Source organism: Athalia rosae, chromosome 1, assembly GCF_917208135.1.
Source record: "Athalia rosae chromosome 1, iyAthRosa1.1, whole genome shotgun sequence".
NCBI lineage: Eukaryota > Metazoa > Arthropoda > Insecta > Hymenoptera > Athaliidae > Athalia > Athalia rosae.
Genome location: NC_064026.1, coordinates 2,330,094 through 2,346,287, shown reverse-complemented (window position 1 = coordinate 2,346,287; position 16,194 = coordinate 2,330,094). Strand labels below are relative to the sequence as shown.

The window sequence follows — 16,194 nt, the reverse complement described above, 5'->3', positions numbered from 1 at the left end:
TTTCGGTTTAAGTGGGATGCCGTGTTACCCCGGGTGTTACAAGCGCCCCGTCATATCCGCGAGATTAATTGCGTCGCTAATTATTAACCCTCCAAGTGACGGCAGCTACTGTAACGGTGTATGACCTGACTTATATATAACCCGCGAATATGCGTACAACACATAAGCTCGCGACACGCATACCTACAAATTATATGGTAGCATATTGTAGGTATACGTAGGATACGAGGTGAAACGTACCTACCTACGATATACGCGCGGCTCGACCCAAAGCGCGCAAATATAATGCCTTATATGTATCATACGTATATATGTATATGCATGTGTAGATACAAGTATATCCTGGATGATCGGTGAATCGTATTAATTCAAACGGCATTTCGAGGCCCATTCAAACCGCCGCAGTGTGAAACGCGATCTGCCGCTGCAGTTATCGGTCGATAAAGTGCGGTAGCATCGACATTAATTAGCTGTTACAAATTCTGGGGCGACGCGAGCAGCGACAACGTTAGAGGCGAAGGCTGCAGCGATTCCGGGCAAAAGGGGGAATTATTCCGACTCCTTGGGCCTCGGCCAATCGCTTGCGTAATCGAGAGAAGCGGAAGCGGAGGCGACCTCGATGGCACGGGCCGTAAATTTTCGATTGAGTGAAAAGTTTGTTTGGCAAAATGCTGTTGCCATTCCTACGTTCGTCTTAGCATATGAATACGCGCAACCCCTACCGTATGAAAATTTTCCAGTCTTCCTCCTTTTCATTCTTTTAATTTTTTTTTTTTTTTTCTCTTTCTTTCGTTTTTCTTTTATTTCTTTTTTTTTTTTCGCTTCCACCCTTTCAAATGACAGCCGTCGAGGGAATTTCCAGCGCACGCATCAATTTTGCGAATGGGAAAAAGATATTCGCTGCCAAAATTTCACTCCGCCATAATGTTCTCGATGGTTTGAAAGTGCTCAGGGGGGGAAGGGGATTCGTTTCTTGGCAAAAAAAAAGAGAAGAAGGGAAAAGAAAAAAGGTGTCCCGAAAGTTATTGCGGCGAATACTGTACGTAGCATGCGTGTAAACGTTATTTTCGAATTTGTCGGACTACTGCGAGTAACGCGCGGGTTAGTGCAGGAAGTTTGTATTATAATAGGCTCGAAACTCCTGCAGCGATATCGAGCTCCGGCGTCGGTCACGTGCGCACGCTTTTCCCGATTCTGAGGGAGATTTCTACAATGGAGAAAGTGAATTTGTGACCCCGCTTCGACGGTGGACACAATGGTTACATTTAATAGTACATTGAGCACCGACAGTAGTGACCCGTGACCCGCGTATACCATACAGCGCTGCGACAATGTCCGAAACCCGGGGACCAATAGCGCTACGTTTACTTCGAACATAAACGTCTGACCCTGATCACCTATGTAATAATTTGCAGAATTATAAAGCGGTCTCATACAAACGGAGTGTTCTAGATTTTAGAGGGGGCGTGACGCGAAGTGTCTTTGTCGTTCTCGATCGAATCGATGCGAGGATAGGATGATTCGACGATGTGGGTTTGGCGAAGAAAAAAAAAAATACAGCTATCACAGTTGGACGGACGTACGAAGTATAGACGGTGGAGTCGAGTAGTTAGCGTCGCACAGCGTCTCGTTGGCCATTTTCCTCGTCAGGCAAATGCAAAAGCAAAGCTCAGAAGCAATCACGAGCTTTCGAATGCAAAGCAGTCGGGCGGGCGGCTGGTTCTGCACACTTTTACATTCAAATTTAAACTCGTAGAGTGCGCGCGCGGGCTACGGGATTTAATATTTTACACCTCAAATGTTGGGCGTGCGCGAGATATGCAAAGCAGTTCGCTTTCAACTCAGATTGGATTTAAAACGTGCTAATTTGTTGAACATCCCCCCTCCGCTTCTCCTCGGCAACGCGACCCCCCCCCCCCCCCTTCCGGAGTCACCCTCAAGTGTACATATAAAATTTAAAATCTGCTTTGCATAACACGTCCGAACGCGAGTACACCGGTATACCGGCGAAGCTAGAGGTCGCGGCGCGCAACCTGTACCTACACCTATAGCGTTCCTACAATTTCACCCCGTTAAGCTAACGGTGAAGCTTCGACGGAGGTTTTTCGCGCAAGGCATAGGTAGGTACGTACGTACGTGTACTACGGACCACTACCTCAGTCTTCCTCTCTAGTGTCCGGCTCCTCGATTGACCGAAGAATTGATTCCCTAAGGATTGTGCATCGGCGCGTCGGGTGGCCCCCGCGGGCGCACAATTGTTTCCGGGTTTAATCAATTGTTGGAAATGGTATTTATATGGATTATACAGGACAGAAAGAAAATGAGCGGGTATAACGTTACCGTTATCTTTCTACGTAACGTGTAACTTTCCTCTCTCTCTCTCCCTATATATATATAACTATACCGCGTAAAGGCTCGCGAGCAATTTCCTATGATAGATCGAGTCCGCGGACAAGTTCTATTACGAGGTTCTGAATTATTGAGCAGGCAATTCCGGGGGCGACACACGAAGCCCTGCGTCAAAGTGTCAACGGGATTATTAAGCTTCTGTAACCGAGGTGGAGAGACGACGGACAAAAATTACGTCAACAACCGGTTTGATAAAACTTCCCTTGTAATATAAGCGATGAAAACTACGACCATCCGCCGTACGCGCGATACACGTACACCACCGTACGCACTCGAAGGATCGAATACAACGCACCGATTCCATCTCGACTTTTTCTCCGAGTTGTACTTCCGAAAAAAGTTTTTTCTTTTTTTTGTTTTCTTTTTATATGCTACGGAGAATCGAATTCGGTTCGAAAGAAGGCCGACACGCGCACACGCTATTCGGTATAGGAACGTCGCGGGTTTCGAAATGCAAGGCAAATTGCGTATAGTCCCTCGAAACACGATATCCATGTCCCACGTGTGGATGTGATCGGTGATGTCGAAAGGAGTATAGGTATACAACGTACAGATTATGAGGATCGAAACGGATGGCGTTCCGTTGGCGAATTCCCAGTTGGCCTGTTGGAGTAGAAAAATATTTGGTGACAGGCGAAGGGGTGGTTTTGTTATTAGGGAGCTTATTAGCTCAGCATATGGACCAGAAGGGAGTATCCGATAAGATCACTTGTCCTCGGTGATCGGAGATACCGCAGTTTTCCGTAACAGGTCCTATTTCAGGGGATTATGGATCGCTTCCGTATCTCGAACGGAGGATCTTTATTCACCGGTCCAACCGTGTACGTACGTACGTGTATACCTACGGCTCCTTCAAACGGATCAAATGCAAATGCAGTTTAATGCAGTTGCAGCGCCGCGCATTAGAGCACTCGCGTGTAATGTTATCAATAAATGATGGATATAAGGAGTCTCGAGTATCAACAGATATTATGCACCATGGATAATAAATGCGGGTGTTGTGTACACGCGGTGCGCTACAAGCTCCTCCTTCGTCCTTGCACGCGCGTTTTTTTTTTTTCTCAACGACTTTTTCTTTTTTCCCAAAGGAGTCGTAGACACTGTGGAATTTTCTTAAATCCTGCGAGCTCATCTTCATCTTCAGGTTGGCCTCGTCGCCGCTCGTTTCACAATCGAAGTTTTTTTTTTTCATACTATTTATACTCGCACGTTCGGCACGGCTTAATCGATCAGAGATCTGACCGGTGAAATCGTTTGATATTACAGATATCGTCGTGCGCGGTGTGCGGTTACACAACGCGCGCGGTTACTAATAATAACCATTAAATAATATAGATGAGAGAAATAAACTCGGATACGGTATTACGATAGTTGCTTTTTTTCGTCTACGCGATGCGAATCGGTTTCGAAAGCCGCGGTGGTTCCTTTTATTTCTCTTCTCTCATCTTTTTTTTCGTCGTCGAACGGTTTAAATGTTTGACAAACCTCTCCGGTTCCCGTTTAAAAAAAAACTCCACGCTACGAAAAGGGACACACGTTGACGCGACCCGAGTGTTAAACGATGTTTTATTCATAAACGCTGTTTGAATAACTCGCGTTCGGATGCGTAGCTTTCCTCAGAAACGTTGGAATATTTTAGCGCCTGTAATAATTAAGGGCGCCCGACGAAAACTGCGAAAATTTACAAAGCTGGTGCTCATGAAACTCCTGTCGGTAAAAGTAAAAATTCGAATCCGCCGCATTCGCTGCACGCGAGAGATTCGATCGGATCCTCCTTCGCGCGTTTGGACAGCGATCGCCGATCGGACCGGCGTCATGTGCGCTGCAGGTTTAAACGGTGTCGTTACGCTCTCATATGCAAAGCCATCCTTTTACTCCGGTCGGCGAGACGCCTCTTCCAATGAAATTCCGAGCTCGTCGCGCTCCCCTTGTCGAAGAGAGAGAGAGAGAGAGAGAGCGAGAGAGTGAGGGAGAGGGAGAGAGCCACCAGGTCACGCAGCCGCGTAGTCGCGCCTCCTCCTCTCCTCGTCCTCCTCTTCTTTCACCCCAGATCCACCCTCGCCCGTCCGCACCCTCAGACTTGGGAGTCGCGGGTGGCGCACGATGTCGGTGGTGATGCCTCGTCGAGCGCAGGGTGTGAAAATGAACGCCCGCGACGCGGAGGGGTGGAGGGTATAGCTGCGGAGGTAGGCGTATTAGGCGGGGGGGGGGGGGGGGGGAGGGGAGGGATGGCGAGGGTGTAAAGGACGAGAGATGAAAGGCGAGAATCTGAAACGCGGGGGAGGTACGGGAGGGAGTGGAAGGGGTAGGAGGAGTTGGTCGGCGGGAGATGAGGCAGGAAGCTGAGTTGCTGGGATCCGCCATTTTACGGAAAGGCCGCATCTGCATAACGATCAGAGACTAGCGTGTTTATCAAAGCTTTTCTCCACGATTTACATAATTTTCAGCAACGCCTGACAGACTCGCGGGCGTAAAGTGCCCCCACTACACACCTATACACCAACTTCGTTTCATTTTCATACGAATCAATAATCGTCATTTCGTTTCACCTTAAGCGCGCATTATGCCTTTTGCGCTCCCAAAATATCATCTCGCGCGTATCGCTTCGCACCGAAATCGTGCTCTCCTCCTCACCGGTGAACGGTATTAGCATTAAAGATAATTATCGGTTACACCGCAAGGTATACGCGTGTATATAACATGCGTAATAACGCTCGCGTTTTGCGGAAGGACTCGCAGTTGACGAGTTGACACTGGCGGCCATCGCGCGGTCGTTCGAATTTTAAGTCACACCGCGAACCCATGGGATCCGGTGGTCACGACGACGACGACGATACCTAATTGATTTAACGAGTGTAATATAGTTACGCAATCGCAATATAATCGAAATGGCCACTTAAGCGAGGCAACGCCGCGACGACGAATCGTGTACGACGATTATCGCTTACAATATATTTGTGTCATGTTGAACAGTAAGTATTTCTAGGTTTCCCTGTACGGACGTATACATAATAGACGTTGATCGCGAGCCGAACCCCCGTCACGATGTCCACGTGCGCAATGTCAAGAGCGGCGCACCGATCCCGACTCGTACATGTGCGTACGTACGTACACCTATACAAGGTGTACGAATTTGCATACAAACGGTGTAGACGTATGTGCGGATCACGTACGGTAGGTACGTATAACTATACACGTGCAGGTAGAGGTATACGTACCTCGCGGTCGAACGATGGAGGGGTACGTTATTCGTGCCCACGGTCGCAGGAAACAGCTCATCACGGTAATACCCGTCATCAAACGTTCTCTACTCGTATCGTATGTACCCGAACCGGAATTCCATGGAAATTCGATGTTTCGGAAAATCACGATCCGCGTCTGCGGTATGCATCTGCGTAGGAACCGATTGCACCTCCGCATAAATAACGTTTACGTTGTTTTTATTCCGCGTACGAATATCGGTCCTCTTTTCGAGGAGGGCTGTCTACGGCGCGAGAAGGACGTCACAGTTTCCGAGGCGTAGAATTAAGGAATGGATTACAATATTCGTGGGTAATTTGTGACGGACAAAAGATGTTATTCTCCCTTCGCGGTTCGACTGGGAACTTGGCGAACATCTAGCTCAGTTAATTAGAGTAATTGATATTCCGCTGATATCACCTCCGTCTAACTCGATTAAAGACTGTCTCTGATTGGCTCTTGAAACTCCAAATTCAATTACATTATTATCTGCATGCTTTGTGCATCAGACGCTGAGTCGACTCCTCTCTCTTCCCTCCTTCTCCTCCTCCTCCTCCTCCTCCTCCTCGTCTTCTTCCTCCGTCTTATATACACGGTGTACACGTACACAAGCTACGTATTTACCGTACTTTGTACACCGCCACCACCGTGGCTCGCACCTGCGGCTAACGTATAGCGCCGCGGTATAGAAAAAGGCAAAAACTCTCTCCATTTTTACCCTCCGTGCGAGCACTTCTTTTTCCAAACCACAGCGCAAATCAAGCCCGTAGGCTGTGCCGCGATGCATCGACACGCCGGCTTAATAGAGCTATACACGCCCAGTGAATTAACTCAAATGAATAAATATGATTCCGGCGAACGACGCGGCACAAGTAATGACCGCCACTTCGAGGCGATCGAATCGACTGATTTTCGGAGGATTTCCGGGCGCCCCCCTCCGCGCAACCGCGCTTCGCGAAACCTCGATATATTGTGCGGATTGGATTCGTCGACGCGAGTAGAAATTTTCACGTCCGCGGTGTTTTTAGCGGGGAAAACTCGCGTAATCGCCGCGAGTAATCTGAGGACAACACTTTATCCCAACACCACCGGGGTCGTCGCGAACTAGGGACCCGGCAACCCCGAGCTAATGCCGACAAGCAGCAGGGGAGGCTCCCCTACACCGCCTCGAATAAGCCCACCCCACATACGGCATAGCGGCTATCGAATTATTTTGATTCTGCGATAATTCACCCTTAATACGAGGCTCGCTTGGCAAAGCGGGCTTTTTGATGGAAATACGAAAACGCACACGAGCATTCGATACAGCGGAGATTACTTTTCTTCTTATACGATTCCGACCCCCACCACCCCACCCCCCTGCGCCGTTTTCAAAAAAAAAGCTTTTCGCGCTTGTAAACACGCGTCCGGATTACGACCTCTGATTTCCACTGAAAATCCGTAAGCATCCGGTCGTCAGCGTTAAAGGGCTAATGCATAAACCATGACCGATCCGGTGCATCCGCGGGCGACGTACATCCTTTGAACACACTGCACGGTAGGGGCCCCTCGGTGATATTTCCCAATTATAAAATTTCGCATAACTTTTGGGAAAACCTGGGGGGGGGCGGCGATCGCTCACAGCCGAGAGGAGAACGGGGCATTAAACATCCCCTGCGTGCGGCTCAATGAAATTTAATTTGTCAATTAGAATCCACGCCTTCACGCATCGCTGGATATCATCGGTTGGTGCAACGCGTACGCGTTCCTAGGCGCGCACACGCATAAGCCGACAATGGCCGACGACGAGCAGATGCAAGCGGCGAAGGAGGCACCTAATTTTACGTCCTGCCCGAATATCGCCTCAGGTCTAATTGACGCAAATCACGAAACGGAATTGAACACGTTCCCCGGATTTCCGACTTACTGCAGCGGCTATACCGTAGGTACAACTCGCCCATTCGAACGCACATATGTCCGATTCGCCTTCCGTACTTTTCGCCGAGAGGATAGAAAAAAAAAAGAAAAAAATTACGGGCCCGTAACGTCCGACCGTTCATCGCGCACACACCGCAGCACCGTACGTTGCGTATAAGGAATTCGACTGAAAGCGGGAAGAAAAAATTTTGAATCAAGAAAAAAAAAAATCAATTGTAAAATTTTTCGGAGACAAGAAAAAAAAAAAAAAAAAAAACAACAGAGCGCGGGTCGAACGGTAGTCGGGCGAGTTGACAGGAAACGTCCCATATGTATATCGGATGAAATAGAATGGTAAAAAGGGTGGTGTATATACCCACTCGAAATTCACGTAGATTAGCATTGTGTCCATTGAGGACTCGCAAATCTGATCGTGGCTGCGATACGTCCGCGGTGGCTAAAGCTGCGCATCGACACGATCGGGGTGGTTGTTGCGAACGTAGCGTATATACATATAGTATAGACGCACTGCACATGACACACTGGTGCCCGGTGGGGTCACGGGCAACGAGTGAGGAGTAAGAGGGATAGAGAAATTCGAGCCAAATGTGCGCGCCTAAGTAGATACTTATAGAGCCATTTGACGAAGGGGCGAGTCCGTACACGGCGTTGTACGACACATTCGAACGGGAGATTTAGTTAGCGGATTTGAATTTATAATGCAAATGATATCATCGGGGGAGGGGGGGGGGGGGGGCCATTGTTACGCCGGTGAACGATCACCTGACGGTTCTATTCGCAGCTTATTGACGCCGTGCCTTGCTTTGTACGTTCCGACTTGAAACCGAATCCGTTTTCAAAAAAGATCGACGTGTACGTTTTTTGGTAGGATGACGAACGATCGTATTATACGTATATAGTTTAGGCGAAGTTTTCCAAGCTCGAGGATTCGATTCGAGCGAGCGAGGATAGGAAGATTGAGAATAAGGGGGGGTGTACTTATTCTGCGGGATACGCAAGTTGATAAAATTATCTCTTCATTTATATTATACCGGGCAGAAACAATCTCGTAAGCATCTCCCATCGGGCATATTAAGGTTGAAGGTTTGAAGGCGAGGGTTAGTTTTGGTAACAAGCAGGTAAGGCACGCCGTATACGTGACACGGTTAGTAAAGCCAATGCCGGCTTTGTTAAGCTTGAATTCGGAGAGCCTTTGATACGTGTACTTGCGCGCTAACTAAGCTAACCCGTAGCCGGTTCTCCGTATACACGCGATACATTTCCAACTTGCAATTCAATTTGACTGGTAATTTTAATGCCATTGTGGCTCAGTCGTGGAGAGCCATGAGGAGCGCCGGAGACAGAGGGTGACTAACGCATCCCCTTACATGTTTCAATTTCACCTCGTAAACCCCAACCGTAGCTACGTCGACACCTGGAAACGAGATGTGTGTATACACGTCGGAGGAAAGGGGGGGGAGGGGGCGGAACGAAGCACACGTGCGCGTTGGTGTTCCGAGACTCTGGGATTTTGATTATTTCCATTTTTTTCCATTCTCAGGAAAAAAGGATTTTCCAATTTTTTTTCGCCTTCCCCACCTCCTCCCGCCTCCCGCCTCCCTCCCTCACGACCTCTTATACTTATACCCTCGTAGGAGAAAAGGTACATAAAGCGGGAAAGCTTCGGTATACAAAGCCCGGTGTCATAACCACTTAGGATCTTGAGAAAGCAAAGATTTTTACCGCGACGATAAGCAGCTTTGACTCATAGAGTGGCCGAGGTTATATCTTTATAAATGGATCCACTCAGCCTTGATATATGCTGGGATCATATCGCTCAGCGGATTTGCAAAATTATGCTTTTGTTGGCCGGCTCTTCACCTCCCTTATGTCCTTAGAATAACGTTGAGGCGCGAAAAAAAAAATGCCAACAGCTTTACCGCGCGCCATTTGCGATCGGACGCGATTTTTCATTCTAATTGGTTTTAGGTATCCTTTTTATTCACGCTAACGAAAGTCCGAAATCGGTGGACACCCTGATACAATCGAGCCAGGAGTGGCGTCATCTTGACTCTGTACACGAAGAGAATTTTTTAGGTAACTCGAACATGCGACAGTACCGACACAAGAGTCGTTACAGGTTTCTGCAATTGATAAGCGAAGTTTCACGACCGCTGCTTCGCGTTCGGTAAGATACCGACTGGATTATTTCCAGGTAATGATATTATCGGTAGGTAAGTTACCTGCTTTATAGATGCCATCGATGCCGGCGGAAGGTAAGGTAGGAGTTTTCTTTCTCACGACCGATACTCCACACATTTCTACCGATTAGAGGCATTTCTGCACGATACCACTGCGTGAACGAGGCAAACTTTGGCTGATTTGCATGGAATGCACGGCACTCGGTAAAATAATCCCCCGCAGTATACGGAATACTGGGATATGAACGGACATTGATTTCAGCTAATGCTGAAATTCCACTAGTTCACCAGAAATTCTGTGGCTTAACCTACCTGAATGAAAAATTGATTGACCACACAGACATTGGATACAATGTGCGTGAATAACTAATGAATTCATACGTCGATCCTAGCGCACGAATTAATAACGACATTCAAGTTTGTTGCGTTGTTCGAAAATGCCAAGGGTTGTTGTATTTGGCGGATACAATCGTGTTGGGGTACGAGTACAGTTTAGAATTTATTGAACATTTGAATCGAAGTGACACTGAGAACAAATCGATTGACACGCAGGTTTTGGAATCTGAAAGTGGGAAATTACGGCACAGATATACACAGATGTTACAGCTGCTGCATTTCAGTCTTCATTCGTCGTGATGACCTCGTAGTCGGGATACGCCTTTTGCAATAGCTTAACCGCAACTTTGTGATCAGCTGCGCCGTAACCCTGAGGAAATACGTTAACAAATTAGAAGAAAAAAAAAAAAAAAGCGATTCTTCGCTGCAGATGTTGCATCGTGAAAAAAAAATTTATCGCACCTCGGTTAATGAAAGGTGAAAAATAGAAAAATAATCAAACTGCATTGCGACGGCACAGTACGAAGACAGTTAACCGGCGCACCTGTTGCATCACTGCCTAGCTGATTGTGGAGTTACATAAATTACAGCAGCTGGGGTTGCGTTGCAGTGTTCGTTTCGTCGATGGACTGCAACAAGATTTTCGCGTCGACAAGTTCGGATGACCATTTCGCCCATTCGTTACTCTCTACTCTACGTAATTATATTTCAGGGGTCGTAATTGCGTTCGGATCGGATCCTTCATAATCCGAGGAGCAAAACCGATTACCGTATAAAAGCTCGAGCTTTCGTCCTATCGCTTTTCCACGAAACAGATACCCGAGTTTGAAACAGTTAAAACGCGGGTACTCAAGATAACCAAGGAGTGCCGGTCACTGTTAATCGCCGTAAGTAAATAACACCCATACCATAAACGCCTGTATGTATACCTACGCTAATATTCATCAAATTAGCTCGATAAAGCTTATGAGCGTTTCTACACCCTATAAGCGTTCATTAAATCTGTTCACCGCTTCACGCGTCAACTGAACCGCCGCATCTATGAAGCGATAGATTACTACACGTGTGCGCCGTACACGAAGGACAAATATTGACCGTATACATTTATGATTAACAAAATGTATCCGTACACGGGAAGCATATCGGTTTTTATTGGCATTTTCGTAGGACCGATCGAAGCGCGAATATATTGTACGCACACCTATGCGTCGACGTACGCGTTACAGATCTTCAACAATTTGATGAAAAGGGGCTGACGTCAACTTTCAACGTTAATCGGGTTCCTTTCCTCCTAATCCAGGATCGATCGTTTCGGGATTCTGGGTTAAACTAACGAATCGAACGACGCAATCATTGAATGTTGACGCGCGCGCGAAACGCGAGGATTAACGCATCTTTGAAATTAACTGGGAAAGTTTTCGATCCGGCCTCCGGTCTATAGAGTCAGCGAGCGCGGATTGTGAACACTTTATGTTTTTTCTCCCCTTCCAAAATCGGCGTAAAATTTATCGGCAGACATTTCTCAATTTGATGCGCAGGTGTACATCCGTTTCGGCGGTAGGTGTCGAGGTATTGAAGAGAGAAAAAAAAAAAAAAAATGCCCATTTCCGAATAAGATCGATAGACGATACCGGTCGTTTACTTATGTCTCCCCTCCCCCAATTTCCTTATCAAAATATTTCGGGATTCCATCAATCCCAGCCCGGCGGAAATAAAGCTTGGAGGGTAAGGAGAATGTGGAATCGAAGACACTCTAACATCGAAGCGATAGCTTTTTGAGGGGTATATCAATCTGAGAGATTTACAAAAGAAGAAAAAAAAAGTGTCCTTTTTTCACCCACGTTAAAACTCACGAGGGGGCGAAACCGCGAACCTCCGGTGAATCCCTCGTCTCGACGAAAGTCGAAAAAAAAAATATAAAAATTTCTACCACAAATAGACGCACACTCGAAATTTCTACGAATGGATTACGTTTGTTCGTACACCTGTATTACAATACGCATATGGTATGTATACGCCGAAGACTGGAGTTTTATAGAAATTACAACGAAATTTGAAATACACATATTCGCTTTTACGAACAAATATAAGGTGAACCGGAGAAAGTTGAAAAACATCGAAATAATATATGGAGGGTATGTATTATGTTGTATAATATACCGTACCAGCTATCCCTATATACAAAAGCGAACGGTGGTTTTTTCAGGCTATTAAACTTTACTTTACTTCACTTTACTTTACACTTTGAAACTTTTCTTTCGGAATATTCTGATTATTAAAGACATTTTTCTTAAAGTTCCGCGCCAGGGATTTCTGTGCGTGAAGAGCAAAGTGGTTACTTGTACCCACCGATATTTACCGCGACGCCGAGCGGAAGCGGCTAACGGAGTAGATTTTTCCGGCGATATATTCAACGGAAAAGATAAAACGCAAATTTCTCATCTAATCCAGGGCCAAAAGTCTGTCGCGGAAACTGAAGAGTTCCGTTTAATGTACAATGACATTATACATTTTCCGATTTGTTAAAGCTCTTGGAAGCTCGCGCTAATTATCGGTATTACGTCGTGTGCAGAGAAGTCGAAAAAGTTAGATTGCCACCGAGGGGCATTAAGTATGCTCGTGGGAATGAAAATGGGGAGAGAGAAAAAGAAACAAAGAAAAAAAGAGCGAGCGGGGGGTAAATCCGCACGCGTAATTTGCGGTTCGCCGAGGCAAAGTCGTGTTTTAGTTATTATATACCCCTGCGATGGACATCTGCCGGAATACGTGTCCGGCGATCGGAAAATTCGAAACTTCGATACCAACGAATTGGATCACATACGAAAGCACGGTGATGTTTCAACCATAAGCTCGCCTACCCGCTGAAATAACACTAAAACCAAACGTGTCCCATTACACGCGAAAGAAACGATATCCCGACTTTCATCCCTGCAGTGGTGTGAGAATATCCGATGAGAATTTCATACAAAAGGTGAAAATAAATCACGTCGAAAACGGAGAAACTGAACGCGATGGACGGACTGTTGGTAACCCGCTCGCGATTTACGATTTGAAATATTCACCAAATCATTGAAGAAAAAAAAAAAAATAAATAATAAAAAAAGAAAAAGAGTTCGACGGAGTCGAGATACGCTTAAACGCTCGACCGTTATTGTGCCAAGAATTCAATAACAGTTGGACGTTGAAAGCAACACCTTCGGTAAAAAAGGAGTGCTCGATTTGAACTCGATACCTGAGTGCTCGCGCTGCCCCAGCCTGAGTGCTCCTCGAGGTCCGGTATACTACATGCGTTCGAAATACTTGTTGATCCTTTTGAAAATTTGACACGACGAAGGATAAAAAAAGTTCTTTTTCACAGACTCACTATGGATTTTCCGTAAACCTTGATCTTCTTCGCGGCAGCGTTGTGTTGGATGAATCCACCGCCCGGACAGTCCATTCGGATGTCCTTCGATATTTTCTGGATCTTCTCCTCAACCTCCTCGAAGATGGTCACTGCAATGTGACAAATCGAAGGATGAACGTGATTCCGAAGGGTGTCGGCGACAGCGGACCAACCGTCTCGAGATGCGGGGGAGAGGAAAAAGTCGAGAATGAATCAAGGGAGGGTCGGACTGCCGGACGATACGGAGTAATGAATATAACACAAAAACGTTACAGATGTGATACAAGGGTGGATGCGCCGTTTTCAGTAGCATGGCAATGTAAACATATTGCGACTTCGCCAAGTGGAATCAACCGGAGTGGGGTGCTTTTAGTCGCGATGACGTACATTTCGCGCGAGTGCTCTCGAACGAAGAGTGTTCGATTTCGTACGTTCCTATCGGGTGGACGTGCGGCGATAAAGTTGGCTTATAATTAAAATATGTTTGAAGGATGTTTCGCGAAATTGAGCGATCCATCAATCGGATGTTTGACCCGGCGTGTTGCCCGCCGCCAAAACTCTCGTCGTATAAAAGAGATCAAATTTCACTCAGGGAAAGACTACCGCTCGGGGAGACCTTGCGGAAGGTAGAAACGGGGGGGGGGGGGGGGGGGGGGGGGGAGGGGGGGAGGTATCTGAAATTTGTTGCGGAAGAAAGATGTCCCTCTTTCAACTGTGGATATTTTTCCCCCCCTCCTGCTCTGCGATTTTATGAGCAATAAATTTCACTCAAAGGATGCAAAATGCCATGGTACAACATTCGAAACTTTCGAACGGATGGAAAATAAAATAAGCGAGGAAGTACGGTATAAATAAAGGCTTAGAGTGAACGCGAGTAACAAATCACTCCGAAGGACGCGGGAAAGTTCAAGTGCAGCAAAGAGGCGAAATAAAGGCGCGTGGATTAACCTTAAAATGTCAAGGGCTGTACGCTGCTACCGTCTTACATTATCCGTTCGAATGAGCTCCCGCAGGACTCGCGGGGGATCGGAAGAAATTAATACAGAAATCGTGGGCGAATCAATTTGTCGCAAATTTTTCGCTTATCCCCGCTATCGGAGTTGAATAATTTACGATACCGAGAAACCTATCGGTGAATTATCGCTTACGGAAGTGCGAAAGTATAAATTTACCGCGCTTGCAAGACGAAGTTGCTCCGCTGGCAATGTCGAGCTTACGTACACACCACCGCCACGTTCGACCGTTTCACTCTGAAAACGGATAATGCAGCTATGATTTGCTCGGCGAGCGTTAACTCCATTGAGTTCGCCGGAATCTACCGCAAACTTGACGTACTATATCACGTCACTGATTCGACGTAAGCCCCGAAGTCGTTCCGACGTGGGAACAATAAAGTTTCGCCTATCGGAGAACGTCGTCTCGATACACCGCGCAGTCCGATAATTTTAGGGAGAAAGTCGAACTCCGAAGTAATGAGAAAAAATAATTTCTAAGAACTCGATGGTAATTTTGCGCGACTCCGGAAGTCGGGGAATTTTTTACGAGTTCCCCGGAAATTGACCGGAGCTCGAAGATTGGCCGAAGGTACACACGAGTGTGATCTGTACGGTATACGACATCCTCCTACAGCGGAAGAGGAGTGTAAAGATTTTCGTAATATCCCGAAGTATACGCGGAGAGATGCGGATGCCCGGAAGCTTGTAAAGTCGAGAAACCCTGAGGAACCAACGCCGGGGAAAGACGACGACGGCGGCGGCGGCGGGTAAAACATCGGGGCGTTGTGTCGCCGGCGAAACGGGGGAGAGGAGAAACGTGAACAAGTCGAGCGTCACCCGCAGAACTTCAGCGGCAAATTAACAGAAATCAATACGCCCTGGGTCCCCGCGGGTGCTGGCGGAACGCAAAGGCACAGTGGGGACTAAGAGCCGAGGCTAGTTTGCGCTAAGTGCGAAATACCGTAAGAGTAGAGAGTGCGGATGGTACACGGTGGCTCCGGCTGGAAAGCTCGCCGATATTTTCTTTTTTTTCATACCGCCGTTTCTGGTCACCGTGTTCTCTCCGACGCTGTAACCCAGACGTTCGCCGCGGTGCCTCTTGATGCTCCCGTTAACGAGATTGTTATCCTGTTTTTCTCGGGGCTTTCAACGCCCCTTCGTGTCGTCGAAATTTGCGTACATGTGTACACCGTACACGCGCCGCGGCCTACGTACACCCCATCAACGGCTGGGCGTATTTGCTACGCCGGCGAAACGATCGCGATCGCGGCGAACGAACGCCATTTTGATTCAGCGGTCGTTGCACACGGTGCGCACGGCGGTAAACAAATTGGCGAACGATAATTCGGATGAAAATTACAAAACGTTACACGGCGGTTCTCCGCGGCTGCCGCTGCGTTCGAATAAATTGTCCGAAGTTTTTCTTTGTCTCGCGTTTTCTCCGCGAAGAGAAAACACCGAGTTTATAATTCGTACAGAACTGCTACGGCGGGGTGAATAATTTCGAGAGGGGTACATTTCTATTCGATGTATAAAATAGCCAAACTTGTATAAATTTTATGGAGATAAAATTATGAGGATTGAAAAAAATTGTCGCACGACTTCTGGCGTAAGGTCACGACCGTTACAACGCGAGCGTCGACGGTGCGAAGAAAAAGCTGCGGCAGGGGTCAAACACTCGACGATACGGCAAGATAAATGCCACTCGGAAAGTTTTCCAACTCACGGTCAT

The 16,194-nt window shown here is 47.1% G+C and overlaps 1 protein-coding gene across 2 annotated transcripts in view; it reads right to left on the bottom strand.

Annotated features, from left to right (window-relative positions):
• Positions 1-10,220: 10,220 nt before the first annotated feature.
• The window catches only part of LOC105693325 (14 kDa phosphohistidine phosphatase-like), a 47,627-nt gene continuing 41,653 nt past the window's right edge, over positions 10,221-16,194 (bottom strand). For both annotated transcript variants that reach the window (XM_020856588.2, XM_048649070.1), the window contains 2 exons: positions 13,447-13,577; positions 10,221-10,452 (listed from right to left, as the gene is read on the bottom strand). In XM_020856588.2, the coding sequence (XP_020712247.2) occupies positions 10,363-10,452; positions 13,447-13,577 (221 nt within the window). In that variant the 3' untranslated portion in view covers positions 10,221-10,362. The remainder of the gene's footprint in view (positions 10,453-13,446; positions 13,578-16,194) is intronic.